The 15,899-nt window shown below is 44.5% G+C and overlaps 1 protein-coding gene across 1 annotated transcript in view; it reads left to right on the plus strand.

Annotated features, from left to right (window-relative positions):
* AKAP7 (A-kinase anchoring protein 7) overlaps window positions 1–10,503 on the plus strand; it is a 536,627-nt gene extending 526,124 nt beyond the window's left edge. The window contains exon 9 of the mRNA XM_029594580.1: window positions 10,260–10,503. Coding sequence (XP_029450440.1) covers window positions 10,260–10,339 — 80 coding nt within the window. The 3' untranslated portion in view covers window positions 10,340–10,503. The remainder of the gene's footprint in view (window positions 1–10,259) is intronic.
* The last annotated feature ends 5,396 nt before the right edge of the window (window positions 10,504–15,899 follow it).

Here is a 15,899-nt window from a genome sequence, read left to right on the forward strand (position 1 = left end):
TTTTCTATAGCACTAGAAACATTAATGTGGCAACTAAAAAACATCTAGGGAAAATGGCCCGTATTATGAAGGTCATGAAAACTATATCCTAGCTCCAAGCTGGACAGACACGCACAGCATTAGAGCTCAAGCCCTGGTAGGGACGTAAGGCCTGGACGGACAGGCACAGAGTTAGAGGTCAAGCCCTTGTAGGGATGTAAGGCCTGGAAGGACAGGCACAGCGGTTGAGGACAGAGGTCAATGCCACCTAGGGACATAAGGCCTGGACTGACAGGCACCATAGTCGAGGACAGAGGTCAATCCCACCTAGGGACATAAGGCCTGGATGGACAGGCAGAGCAATCGAGGTCAAACACTTGTAGGAACACACGGCCTGGACGGACAGGCACAGTAGTTGAGGACAGAGGTCAATCCCACCTAGGGACATAAGGCCTGGACGGACAGGCACAGTAGTCGAGGACAGAGGTCAATCCCACCTAGGGACATAAGGCCTGGACTGACAGGCACAGCAGTCGAGGACAGAGGTCAATCCCACCTAGGGACATAAGGCCTGGACTGACAGGCACAGCAGTTGAGGTCAGAGGTCAATCCCACCTAGGGACATAAGGCCTGGACTGACAGGCAAAGCAATCGAGGTCAAACACTTGTAGAAACAAAAGGACTGGACAGTTGTTGGTCAGGCACAGCGTTTGAGGTCAGGCCCTTGTAGGGACGTACAGCCTGGGCAGTGGACGGTCAGGGACAGCGTTTGAGGTCACGTAAATGTGCTGCAGTGCTCATATTATCTGGAGCATAGGAGGCAGTTGGAGCTGCTGCAAGGCTTTGAATTGCTTTTATTCATCTTGCCATTCACAGGGAAAATTTGGAAACCCAAGCAAAGGCAGATTTACTTTCAAAAACACTAGCATTTCCATCAACTCTGTTGCCAGCCTTGAGCAATGAGGGTTCATGATATCCCCTGTCATTGAAAAGACACGTTCACTGGGCACACTGGTTGGTGGACATGACAGATATTGCTGAGCCACTTTGGCTAGGTGTGGCCAGACAGTGGACTTGTGTGCCCAATATGCCAGCGGATCTGTCTGCATGTTTTCTATCGGCTCTGAGAGATACCGTGTCACTGACAGCTGTGCTGGTGTCTCCTTTGCTTGGGCGGGCTGAGAGTCCCTCATGCCAGTTGCTTTCTCTCTCGCCCGTTGCACAAAAGATGAATCTTTATGGGCAACATGTCTTGGGCGTTCTGACGTGGAGGAGGAGGAGGAGGAGGTACTATCTGTCGCTGACACAGTGCTGCTCCTGCTTGGGCTAGCAGCACAACTCTCTGAAGTGCCCGCTGTTTCCACCTCTGCTTGAAGCCTAATCTGTCTCTGCCTATGGCGCTCCTATTCACGGACTTTTGCTAACAGCAGGTCCTTCACCAATATGAGACAATCATACTGTAGGGTGAGTTTCCCTTTCACACAGGGATCACAGACTGTGGCGAGCATGTATATGTTCTGTTCTGTTAAAGGCCTTAATCTCTCTTTCACCTGCTGCTGCAAAACATCCAGACAATGCAGCCAAGGCCAATGCAGCCAAGGCCTCCAAACATTCATCCAGGAGATGAACTATAGGGATGATGCCAGCCAAGGTGGCACTTCTGGAACTCAGCTCCTCCGTGACATCCTTGAAGGGCTGCAGGATTTTTACCAGCTGACTCATGACTAACCAATCATGATGCCCTAGGGCAGGGATGGGCAAGTCCGGTCCTCGAGGGCTGCAAACCAGTCGGGTTTTCAGGATACCCCTAATGAATATGCATGAAATAGATTTGCATACAACTGAGGCAGTGTGTATGCAGGTCTCTCTCATGCATATTCATTAAGGATATCCTGAAAACCTGACTGGTTTGCAGCCCTCGAGGACCGGAATTGCCCACCCCTGCCCTAGGGGATTCTGCACACCTATGTCCATTGTGCCAGAAAGTTCATGAAGGGGTGTCTGCAGCTCCACTAACCTCTCCAGCATCATAAAGGTGGAATTCCACCAGGTGGCAATGTCTTGAATGAGATGCTTGTGAGGCATCTCCAAATCAGTCTGCTTTTTTCGGAGAACCTGCCCCGCCTTCACACTTCTGTGGAAGTGCGCTGCTATGTTCCTGCACTTGTGTATTAACCTATGCAGGTATTCATTCTCTTTGTCATTGGCATCCAACCCCAGAGCTGACTTCACTACCAGGTACAGAGTATGTGCAAAACACTGGATGTTCTTAAAGCACCCGTCGTTAATTGCCTTAACCATGTTTGCACCATTGTCTGTGACAAAGAACCCTGCCTGAATTTTTCTGTCTCGCTGGTGTAGTTGCCAGCCCTCCAGCATCTGTCTGATGCATGCTAGAATATTGGCTGCGGTATGGGCCTGGTCCGTCAGGTGGGTGTGCAGTAAAGCCCACCTCCACCATGATACTTCTTCAGTAATAGAGCTGCTGGCTGCCCTTGCCTCAGCCAAGTCCCACCAGTGTGCTGTCAGAAAGAGGTAAAAGTGTGCAGCATTCATGGCAGTCCAGATATCGCAGATGAAATGCACTCTTCCCTCTGCCTTAGCTGGCAGCGCTTGCATGCGACTGCGACACTGTTTGTACAGGCTGGGGATGACCTTTCTATTAAATGTGGTTCTGGAGGGGACTTTGTAATTTGGAAGTACGACCTTCAGAAAATGCTTGAAACCCACATTCTCTACGAACTGCAAGGGCTGGTCATCAAGGGCAATCATTTCCCCAATGGTCCTGGTTACAACTTTTGAGGCTGCCTGCCTCCTACCCTGGGATAGTGTCACCGCACTCCACCCCATTTCCTCCATGGTGGATTGTCGCTTCTGCCACATGTCAGGGGGTTGCTGGCCTGCCACCTGACTGCTAGAACGGGATGAGGGCGTGGGCTGACTCTGCTGCTTTTCTACCACTGCACACTGCTTGGAAGGGGTCCCCCAACTGGTACTGCCACCATCCCCAGATAGCAGTAATCTTGTTGGGTGTTGCCTCTTCATATGATGGTTCATGCCAAAATTAGATAGATGTCCCATTTGCTTGCCTCTGCTAATAGCCCTGGCACAGTAATTACATCGAGCATAATGCGGGTCTTCCGCCACTTTAAAGTGGCTCCAGATCGCAGCTGTCTTTCGTGATCCTCCCCTCTCTAAAGCCTTGGGGGTGAAAGCTGCCACTGGAGCTGAGGTAGTGGGTGCACCCTGAGAAGCATTATAGGGATGTGAATCGTTTTTTAACGATTTAAATTATCGTCCGATAATTTTAAAATCATCATTAATCGGTAAGGGACTCGATACAATAGGAATTCCCTCGATTTATCGTGAAAAATCGTTAAATCGAGTACGGGAATTATTTGGGGGGAGGGCGGGAAAACTGGCACACCAAAACAACCCCTAAACCGAATCTTTACCCTCCCCCACCCTCCCGAACCCCCCCAAAATGTTAAATTACCTGGTGGTCCAGTGGGGGGTGTCCCGGTGCGATCTCCCGTTCTCGGGCCATCGGCGCCATTTTGGCTACCACTGATAAAAATGGCGCCGATGGCCCGATAAAAAAACCCCCACCCCGACCCTTTACAAATTACCCCTTTGCTTCTCCCACCCTCCTGACCCCCCCAAAAACCTTTTACATGTACCTGGTGGTCTAGCAGGGGGTCTGGGAGCCATCCCTTCAATCATACCCTCGGTGCTGGTGCCGGTGCTGGACTGGTTTCAAAATGGCGCCGATCGCCTTTGCCCTCACTATGTCACAGGGACTGTCACTCCCTGTGACAAAGTGAGGGCAAAGGAGAGCGGGAGATCGTGCCAGGACCCCCCACTGGACCACCAGGTAATTTAACATTTGGGGGGGGGGGGGGGTTCGGGAGGGTGGGAGAGCAAAGGGGTCATTTGTAAAGGGTCGGGGTGGGGTTTTTTTTATCTGCTCAGGCCTCACTAAAAAATTAACGATGTGAATTAGAATCGGAACAGATTCCAATTCACATCTCTAACGATCCGATTTTTTTCTCCCTCCATCCGAACCTGATCGTTAAAACGATCGGGCACACGATTCACATCTCTAAGAAGCAATGCCAGGGGGGGCCTCAGTCACTCTCTGTGCCTGTGCTGACTGCTCTTCCTCCTCCTCCTCCTCCTCACTTTCATCTCTCCCCTGCTGCATTGAAGTGGAGGCTAAGACAAGACTAACTGATTCTACTGAAGATTCGTCAGCTATTACTTCTTCCATATCTGATGAGAATCCCATACAAGAAGATTCTTCATCTGAATCAGAAGCAAACAGTGCCTGCACTACCTTCTCAACGCTAAGTGTTAGTCGAGACTTCTGTCCCCCTGCTGCTTTGGGAGTCTACATTTTGTCTGGCATGACTCTGCCTCCCCTTCCGTCACCTCCAAAACTACAGGGCCAGAAACATGTGGTGGTGATTGCGATGCATCATGGTCAGATTTCATTTTTTTAGGAATGGAACTGCCAGCCCCTACAAAGAGTTTAGATTGCGACACGTGCCTTTTTAACTGTACTGGTGGTGTTGCACTAGTGTCTTTTGAGGTGCCTCCTCTGCCAGTCCCAATCACTCGACTACATCTATCTTTCCCTGACATTATGGATTTAATGTCACTGAGTAGTGCCTACCACTGCCCACTGTCACAGTGCCTGGTTGTGCACTAATGTGTGTGGTGTGCACACAGACGCTTCTTGCTTGTAAGCACAAAAGAGGCAGACTCCCTGGGCACTTGACTGCACAGACCCACCCAATAGTTAGGTTCAGTCTGTTAAACATACCCACTGCCCACTGTCACGGTGCCTGGCTATGCACTAATATGTGTGGTGTGCACACAGATGCTGCTTGCTTGTAAGCACAAAAGAGGCAGACTCCCTGGGCACTTGACTGCACAGACCCACCCAATAGTAAGGTTCAGTCTGTTAAAAATACCCACTGCCCACTGTCACTGTGCCTGGCTGTGCACTAATGTGTGTGGTGTGCACACAGACGCTGCTTGCTTGTAAGCACAAAAGAGGCAGACTCCCTGGGCAATTTTTTTTTTGTTTTTAAAAAATTTATTAATCGCTTAACACAACTGGCCTAAGCGATGTACATAATTACATACACAAAATTACAATAAACATTTAACAAAGACTAAAATAAACAATTTAAATTTAAATTAACATGGAATAAAACATTGTCACAATTTGTATATGAAGTAAGATGACAAAACTTCATTACAATACATCTTAAATCTGGTAAATAATACTCAATCAGTTAGATGTTATTAACTTCACTGCTTATGTCTCAAGAATACAGATGAGAAAAAATCTAAATCAGTTAGATGGTAATCGCTTCATGGCTAGATCTCAAAAGCACGGGTAAGGAGAAAATCTTTATAAGCTGTTTTAAATTTCTTAAGATCATCTAAAGATCTTAAGTCAAAAGGAATCAAATTCCATAGTGAAGGTGCTGCAACTGAGAAGGAAGTCTCTCTAGTACTAGACAAACGAGCATGGCGGATGGAGGGAACTTCGAGAAAACTCAACTGAGACGATCTCAGAGATCTAGCTGGTTTGTTGATTCTTAACAGAGCATTAAACCAAAAAGGAGAATTACTCATACAAAGTTTGAAGACTGCACAGACCCACCCAATAGTAAGGTTCAGTCTGTTAAACTAACCACTACCCACTGAAGCCCAGTGCACAGAAAGACTAAGGGCCTCATTTTCTAAAGTATCGCAGACCTGCAATACTTTAGAAGATGAGGGCGGGGGGCCGAAACGGGGGGCGGGCCTGCGCTAGCTGGCAGTGAACGCACCGTCGCGGTGTGATCGCTGTCGGTTTCGTACCCAATAGTGCCACCATAGGAGGTGTAGCTATTGGGAGCGAAATAGGCAGCGAAAATGCACCTACCTTTTCGCTGTCCGCGGCATCGGTGCAGAGTCGGCCTCGGGGACGCCCCGGACTCCTCCTCTTCCGGGGCCGACTCTGCCCCGACTCCACCCCCATCCTGGTATCGCACGCGATAAGGGACCTTTTGCGTGCGAGCGGCTTGGAAAATGAGGCCCTAAGTGACTTGAATTTTAAAAAATCAGTTTAAAAAAGCTGGAATTTTTGACACTCCAGAAAAATGGATGAAATTGAAAATAATATATCTCTCCAAGCCAGCCACAACACCCTAATGGTGAGTGGTAGCTGCTTCTCTCCCTGGCGCAGCTTCTCTTCTCAGTCAGATCACCTAAATAAACAGCTTGAAAGAAACAGGACTAGCTGGCCCTGGCACTGCAGCAAAATAAAGAATAATTAGCTTTTTCTTTCCTTAACTAGCCTATCTCTCAGTGCAGCCTCCTCTAAAACCAAGCCCACCTCCCTACAGTATCGCTGGAAATAAAATGCGTTGGTCTCCTCGTGCTGATCTTTATATAGTGCTGGCTCATCAGTAAAATCGACATAGAGCACTGAATGACAGCGCGATTAACATAGAAACATAGAAATGACGGCAGAAGAAGACCAAACAGCCCATCCAGTCTGCCCAGCAAGCTATGTACTTTTTTTTTCCCTCTCTCTCTCATACTTGTTATGCTTGGCTTCTAGTACTCTCTAGTTCTATTTCCCCTCCACCCCACTTTCAATGTAGAGAGCAGCGCTGGAACTGCATCCAAGTGAATATCTAGCTCAATTAGGGGTAGTAACCGCTGCAATAAGCAGGCCACACCCCTGCCCCTGTCCACCCAGACTATGCAATCCACATACAGATCCTCCCTTCCTCACTCCCCCTGCCGTAGAAGCAGAGAGCTATGCGTTGAACGAGAAGTATTAGACTTTCTCCCCTGCCGTTGAAGCAGAGAGCTACGCTGGACATGCATTGAAAGTAAAGTATCTGCCCAGCTACACCTCGCTTCCCTGTGAATACAAATATATATATATTTTTTTTTTTCTTCCACATTACCTCATGCCGTAGAAGCCCAGAGCAATGATGGAGTCTCATCAACTGTGTGTATGTACACTGAACAAGGGTATTATCTCTAGGTAGTAGCCCCCATTTCCGCGAGCCACATTAACAAACAAAAAATATTGAACAAGCCTAATAATTGGCAATACCTATAGCCTATGACCTCACTGGTAATTTTACATATTCTTACCCACCCCTGGTTTTTTTTTTTTTGGAGATGGCAGCCCTCCATCCTTCCGCTCCGTGAAGGTGGTATACCATTGGCATCCCGCTCCGTGAATGCCTCTGTGGCTACTGCCGCTCCGTGCAGTGTTCTGCCGCCTCCTTCCACCTTTGGGCTTGTGGGACCTGGTTATTTATCCTTGCGTCTGCAACTTTTCGTGGCTATGACAACTCCCCCCCCCCCCCCACAACAAGACCTTTAATTAGGGTTTCAAGGGCTGCTGCTTCTCCCTTTTACTGCAACAGGTCTGAGGCGATCTCTAGCTCAGCCTTTCTGCGCCCTTCGGCAGCGGCTGTGGCAGCAGCGGCTTCCTGTTCTTCTATTCTGAGTCCTTCTATCTTGAGGGCTACTGCTTGTTCAGCATTCTGTATGCGAGCCACCCCCTCTTTATTCACGTCCTCTAGACTTGATGGATCCACAGTGTTTATCCCATGCCCCTTTGAAGTCCTTCACAGTTTTTGTCTTCACCACTTCCTCCGGAAGGGCATTCCAGGCATCCACCACTCTCTCCGTGAAGAAATGCTTCCTGACATCGGTTCTTAGTCTTCCTCCCTGGAGCCTCAGCTCGTGACCTCTGGTTCTGCTGATTTTTTTCTGATGGAAAAGGTTTGTCGTTGTCTTAGGATCGTTAAAGCCTTTCAAGTATCTGAAAGTCTGAATCATATCACCTCTGCTCCTCCTTTCCTCCAGGGTGTCCATATTTAGATTCTTCAATCTCTCCTCGTATGTCATTTGATGAAGACCCTCCACCTTTCTGGTCGCCCTTCTCTGTACCGCTTCCATCTTGTCTCTGTCTCTTTGTAGATTGGCTGCATTCAGTGCATTTCACAAAATTTCAGTGCGGATACGCTCAGTGGTGTCTGAAGTGGGCCCCCCTGTGAAGGTTTATAATTGGAAATGAGCAGTTATGCAATATGCATAATTATGCAGCTCATTATCTGCTTTGCATAGATAGCTCTGCCTATTTTGTAAACACTAAATTTTACATGGAAAAATCACAAAGACTGCACATTAATGTGATAATGCGTTAGCAGCAGTTTTTGCACACAAAATCACATTTGCAAATTTAGCCGCAATTTAGTACATACATTAGGAATTTGTATCCATTTATAGGTGAAAGCAAATTTTTATTAATCACTAAAACTTGTGCCATATTTTCCTTGCATGTTCCAAAAAGGACAACAGGAAGCCTCTAAACAGTTGTCAAAACATTAACAAATTTCAGGTCGATACAGTAAAGTGTGCTCTGTCGGAGCGCACTGTCAGCCTGCTCTGGACGCGTGTTTTCCCTTACCCCTTATTCAGTAAGGGGAGGAAAACACGCGGCCCACCCGCGGCACCTAATAGCGCCCTCAACATGCAAATGCATGTTGATGGCCCTATTAGGTATGCGCGCGGGATCCAGTAAGTAAAATGTGCAGCCAAGCCGCACATTTTACTCTAAGAAATTAGCGCCGACCCAAAGGTCGGCGCTAATTTCTTCCGGCGCCAGGAAAGTGCACAGAAAAGCAGTAAAAACTGCTTTTCTGTGCACCCTCCGACTTAATATCATAGCGATATTAAGTCGGAGGTCCAAAAAAGTAAAAAAATAAAAATAAATTTGAATTCGGCCCGCGGCTGTCGGGCCGAAAACCGGACGCTCAATTTTGCCGGCGTCCGGTTTCCGAGCCCGTGGCTGTCAGCGGGCTCGAGAACTGACGCCGGCAAAATTGAGCGTCGGCTGTCAAACCCGCTGACAGCCGCCGCTCCAGGCCAAAAGGAGGCGCTAGGGACGCGCTAGTGTCCCTAGCGCCTCCTTTCCCTCGTTTGCACCGCGTCGCCTAATTTGCATGCTGGAGCATACTGGATAGCTCGCACCGGCGAAGGGCCGGTGCGTGCGCCGGGAGAGCGGGCGTTCGTCCGCTCTCCCGCGGTTTTACAGTATCGGGCTGAAAGTGTCCAGACACAGATTGCATGTTTATCATTATAACCCTATATGTAAGGTGAAATTTACAGCACTATTTGCTGCATTACCAAGGCTCTCGATGATGTTATCATTCAAATGCTTTGAAATGGAAATATACTTAGGCAGTAATCAGTGACATGGTGCAAACATCCTTTGGATGCCAATGAGTTTAGTGGTGGTCAGCGACATTTCAGCTCATGGTGTTGTATGTTAACTATTACTATTGACAGAGAAAATCAAATTAGGAGCCCATTAGTAATTAGTGCATGCACATTTATTTCCTGAGAAGCTCTAACCTTCTCAATTTCTTCTACATTCATTTCTCTTTCTGCTGATGGGGACAGTGAAAACAAATGATAAACGGGCTGCTAACGTATTGCTAAAGTCAATCTGAAACCAAACAGAATCCTAAATTAGCAAATCCCTAGTCACCCATGAAATACAGCAAGCACGCTGAATTATAGTTTTAATTTTCTTATTAATGTACATTTGTTAATGCTTGCATTACTGTTAAAACAGTTTAGTACATCTTACATGGACCCCTTAGACTGTCATGGCGAAGAACATAGAGTGATAACAGGAGTTTCATAGCTGTCCCACAAAGCACAAGAACTCACATCTCTTCATTTAATAGAAATATGGACTATTTTGAACTATTTGATTGAGTGATTTATGGTCATAAGTTCCTTGAAGTAGTCAAGCTCATTGGTTGATACTGACTTTGTTTATTGCATAAGATTCAGATGCACAACCACATATGTAAAGTAGATTGAATTAGGCCTGTTATGATTAGAAAGGCATCAAACTTTAGAGTTAATGTTTGCATCATGCAACTCCCTTTATCTTTTGTACACACTGTGGAAATATCAACAACAATATTGTGGGAATAGAATTTATCAATAATGACATTCATATGTTTCCTTTAATTTTATGCTATAAGCCAGATGTAGTAAATGATTTCTCCCATTATGGGTCTAATGTACCAAGACAGAATGAGAAAAAAGCTTGTAGAAAATCAGACTTTCTTGTCTATGTAAAAATTGCTTAATACATTTGGTCCAAAGTTATACAGATAGATCCGTTCATTTTCAGCACCCATTTTAATGAAAGTGTATTCTCATCTTCCTTCTAGGCAGAAGAGCCCCTAAACATCCTGAAAGGCCCAGGGAAAAGTTCAATATCAAGAGTGGATTTCTACTGTATTTACTTTGACTTACCAATGTTCATTACTAGAGAGTACTTTCTGCTTACATTTAACCCATATTAGACGTTTTGCTCATATGTTAACATATTCCACTACATTAGATTGTAAGCCTTCTGGGGACAGGGAAATGCATACAATACCTGGTCATAACCTCTTTGAAGTGCCTGAAAGGCAGAATATAAATAAAATAATAAATTGTATAAAATTAGCTACCGAGAGTACTATGCTGATATTTAAAGGAAAATTAAAATGAATCATTAGTTTATAAGGCCTACATAATCAAAGGTTAGAATTTTTATCACTAAATATACGCGTCTTGACCTGTTCTCGACATGTACATTTCAGCAACATTGTGTACAATGCCTATTTTGCACACCCATAATGCTCAGGAGCTTCCTTCATGAGTTGAAGATTTACTATATCCTGGAGAAGTATATACTTATCCTGTCATAGTATAATAATTGCTATATATTTTCTCTCACTCACTCACTCAGAGGACGAGAAAGCTAGCTAAAAATAACCAAAGTTGGATCAGCCCATGTCGAAACAGAAGACAGGCAGACAGAGACAAAATCAGTCCCCAAAAGAACTGACAGGAACATGCATGAGAACGCTTTTTTTTTTCAAGTAAATCTTTATCAAATTTTCTATTTATACAACTTATCATAAACAATAAGAAACAATGAAGGAATAGCAATCCTTACACATAAGTTGTCATATATGTTTATCAGCTCCTAGCATTACAGTCAGAGGTGTAAAACTAAAATTGTTTTACATAGGATAGAAGAAAACTTAGGCTGTATCAAATATTTATTGCTGATACTCAACTATCCTGCTGCGTATGTACTGTTTCCTTCCAAGTTGGCTTACCCTTATCCCTTGTCACCCCCCACCCCCGCCCTTCTCTCCCATGCCATTGTTCCGTTTTTATACCAGAAAGAAGAATACAACAAAATTAAGTACATTGTATAAATCAAAGGTGTTTGCTCTGTTATTTATCCCTATTGAGCCTGCAAGTCATGTGTGTATACATTAAGGTGAAGTGAGTCCTTCCTTCCTCATCTTCCATCTGCTATATTTGGACCATAATTTGTCAAAGTGAGACTTCTTCCCTTCTTTGATAGCCATAAATTTACTCAATGTACAAATTTGTTCCACCCTCATTATGACTGAACTTAATTGTGGTACCTTTGAATCCCGCCATAACCTGGCAATTTCAATCCTAGCCACAACCCAAATGATTTTTGCTAGTTTCTCTTCATATTTGTTGCCGTGTAAAATGGAGAAATTCAGCAAAACATGTTGGGGTAATAGGATGAACAAACAAAACATTTCCATTGAGGGACAATTCCATCAGATGTGTAGATAGGTTCCTTCTGCTCTACACCCTTTCCAGCAAGCCTTGGAGCTAATTAATCCCATCCTGTATAGTCAGGCCAGTGTTAGATAGCAACGATAAAGTGACTGATATCTGTTTTCAATTAGCGTGTGGCACATTTAAAACTAATCGGAGAAAGTTCTTTTTTACTCAACGCACAATTAAACTCTGGAATTTGTTGCTAGAGGATGTGGTTAGTGCAGTTAGTGTAGCTGTGTTTAAAAAAGAATTGGATAAGTTCTTGGAGGAGAAGTCCATTACCTGCTATTAATTGAGTTGACTTAGAAAATAGCCACTGCTATTACTAGCAATGGTAACATGGAATAGACTTAGTTTTTGGGCACTTGCCAGGTTCTTATGGCTTGGATTGGCCACTGTTGGAAACAGGATGCTGGGCTTGATGGACCCTTGGTCTGACCCAGTATGGCATGTTCTTATGTTCTTACCGACGCTGATATTAGCTCTTGCCCCACTGCCTGGTATATAAGTGTTAGCTGTTTCTGTGTCAGTTCTATCCTTAAACCAAGTTCCCACGCCTTGACAAAGGCTGGTTTATTGTCCAGGTCCTTGTTGAAAATGGTATATATTTGGATAGAGGTCGGACTTATTTGCGTTTCTACACATTGATTTGAAATATGACACCCCTTGTCTGAAGGACGTCCCTATATTTATACTGTCTGATTTGCATATAGGTAAACAGATCTTTGACAGGTATATTGAAAGTCACCTGCAGTTCCCCAAAACTAAGCAGATCCTGCTGGCCCCACAAGTGTTCCCATCTGCAGATCCTGAGTTTACCCCATGTTCTAAATGTGGAATTCATGCTACCAGGAGTAAAATGTATATTGCAGGTTAAAGGAGTCCCATAATGACATACTCTGGAACCCACTAGAGCTGTTCTCCACTTATTCCATACCTGAAATGGTATCTTTAGCGATGGTGGCAGTTCGCTCAGTATTCTCTATGCTTTATTAGGTATCCATATAATTTATGATATGGGAGGAGAACCTAGAATCTCCTGCAATAGGGCTGCCCAAGGTTTAGTCGGCTGTTGTCTGTGCCAATCTACTATTACTTTAAGTTGAGCAGCCGCATAGTACCAGTTGATATTAGGGATTCCCAGACCCCCCCTCCCCCAGCTTTATGTAAAAACAACATTCTCCTGGATACTCTAGGTCTCTTTCCATGCCACATGAAGCTCATTATTTTATCCTGTCACTCTTTCAGCGTTTTAACAGGTATGTCAATTGGGAAGGTCTGAAAAAGGTAGCTGAGCTTTGGTAAGATGTTCATCTTAGCTGCTGCTATTCTCCCTAACTAAGATATACAATATCTATTCCATTCCTCCATATCCTGTTTTATTTTCGTCCACAAAGGGTTATAATTTAAGTGGAATAGGTTCTTATCAATCCCTATGTTGACCCCCAGATACTTTATTTTGTGTGTGGCCCATTTGAAAGGAAATTTGTTGCGTAGAATCTTTTCATCTGCATTTGAGACTGCAATATTTACACAATACAATTCACAATTCACATAAGTGCACATATGAACGGATTTTTTTCCTTTACCTTAATTAAAACAGATACATTTCTTTAGTTTCAGGGCAGAGCAGAGAACTTCCTCCATCTTGCTCAAGAAGCAATGGTCTGTTTGCTCATGCCCCAAACTGACTACAGCTTGGCTGTGTGTTTACAGCCCTTAAGGAGACAGCACCCAATTGGCAGTTCTTCAGTGTCATTGTCTTTTTTTACTAAAGTGGGTTACAATTTCTTCCTTCAAAAAATTGTTGGCGTGTTAATACTAGGGAATGTGCTATGGATGCTGAATCTAATCTTTCCAGTTGGGATCTTAAGTCCCTTATTATCTTATAGTCAGAAGACAGCCATCTGCCCTTGTGTAGTTTTTCCACTGTTGCTATTTGTTCTATGAGTTTTTGACGTTCCTCCTCTTTTTTCCATTTAATATATGTAGCCCTGACTATCAACCTTCCTCTAGCAAAGGCTTTTAGACAATCCCAAACTATTGTGGGCGCCATTTCATCTTTATCGTTGGTATCCAAATATTCTTGTAATTCCTTATTCATTTGGCTAATATATTCACTATTTCCAAGCAATGACTCATTTAAGTGCCAATAGTTATGGCCCTTATCATTATTGCCCAAAGTTATACCCACCCATATTGGGGCGTGGTCCGACCAGGTTATAGGCTCAATGTCAGTCTGAGAGACTTTATTCACTATACCTTTGGCAACCAGGATGTAATCTATATGCAAATAGGTTGGGGTGGATTTGAAAACAGGTATAATTTCTGGATTTCGGGTAACGGGAACACCACACATCGATTACATTCTCCTGGGAGATCAAGAGACATAATGCTTTACGTGCTATCTGATGGGCTACCCCCGGTATGGTTGAGTTATCCAAGAAAGTATTAATTGTTAAGTTGAAATTGCCCCCCACCATTAGCCACCCCACAGCTTTATTTTGTATTGTTAGTTGTATTTCCTCATAAAAACAGTGTTGTGGCTATTAGGGCCATAGATATACAGAAGTGAGTACTTGTCCCCTCCCATATGTATATTAAGTAATATATATCTCCCACCAGGATCTGCATAGTGGGAAATATGTTCAAATGCAACGTCTTTATGGAACATTATGCTAACTCCTGTGTATTTAGAGGCAGAATGAGCATGCCAACCAGTAACTAATGGGATAATCACGCGAGCGCATTAAAGATTCATATCATTTTTTGAGATGTGTCTCCTAGACATAAACAATTGCTGCTTTGAGTCTCTTCAGTTCCTTAGATAATAAACATCTCTTTCGATAGGTATTCAGGCCTTTCACATTTAGTGAAACTACTATTAGTCGGGTCATATCCTATTAATAAAAGTCATGAAAGTGCAAGTGCCATTTTGTGTTGGTCAGGAAACACATCTCAGAAACCACATTGCCAGTAGGCTGAATCTTATCTTTTTCCCCCTACTGCCCCTAATGTTTGTTTCGTGCCCCTCGTTTTTCCTTTTCTGGCCCACCTTTTTAAATTAAAAGTTGCCCCCGTTATATTCTTCCCTGGTTTTAGAAAGACTACTCCAAAAATTCCCCATCCCTCCTTCCATCCCTTCCCATCTCCCCCCTTTTTGTGACTCCTAAGCCACAAATACCACTGTACCATAGGAGGAATTATTGTCATCGTTGCAACTCCATCAAGCAGAATCCCCCTAAATATAAACACTTAGGGACAGTTTTTTAATATTACGTGCGTGGGGTACATTTGCCCCGTATCCCCATCCCTTTGCATCCTGTTAATACTACCCAGCATCCCTCTCTTTCTCTCTCCATGCCCAACATTTATTCACTCTTTTTCTCCCCCCATAGTATTCTCCTCTATCCCCTCCACTCCATCATATGTAGCCAGCTTACTGCTGCTATCTTTTGACCCACAGTTACTTGGGTCCAATGAAATTGTCCTGTCACAGAGGCCCAACCTGATGACTAGTCCCATCACCAAGGCCTAGGCCTGGTGCTGGGGTCCAGTTGGAGGCCAGGTTCCATCACCAAGGTCTAGGACCAGTTTCAGGGCCTGTCCTGAGGCTTAGTCTTATTGCTGAAACTTAGGCCTAGGCCCTTTCTAAAGGCCTGGCCAGAGGCCTAATCTCACAACTGAAGCTTAGGCCTAGGCCCAGTGCCAGGCCTGGTACAAGGCTTGGTCCTGTTGCTTAAATAGGAGCTTACATAACATTTAACTGTAAAAAAAAAAACAAACTACCCAGAGATTCAGAAAGAATACAGCCTTGTTTACTTCTCAACATTTTCCTGGAGTCTTAAGCTCCACATGCAGGAAGCTTGCAGATTAAGGGGTGAGTGGAGAAACATTGAAACTAGCAGTTGTAGATACCACTCTTTATCTGCTTGCAGTGGAAGCTTCCTCTCTCTGTTCTCTGGAACATTGAATCCAGGACCCAACCCTCACGAACCTGCACAGCGTACAATCTGTTAATGACCCAGTGCAATCAGTAGAATTTGAATTTTACTTGCATTTCACACTTTATTACACAATACACATTGCATACTAGCATCATCCCAATATTTTGCTACGTTTCCACAGTGCCAGCATCCTCTCTCTCCCCCCACTCCACCCTTATCTGTCCAGCACTCTTTCTCTTCACCTTCTTCCATCACTGGTGGAAT

The sequence above is a fragment of the Rhinatrema bivittatum genome, chromosome 3 (assembly GCF_901001135.1).
Source record: "Rhinatrema bivittatum chromosome 3, aRhiBiv1.1, whole genome shotgun sequence".
NCBI classification, from domain to species: domain Eukaryota; kingdom Metazoa; phylum Chordata; class Amphibia; order Gymnophiona; family Rhinatrematidae; genus Rhinatrema; species Rhinatrema bivittatum.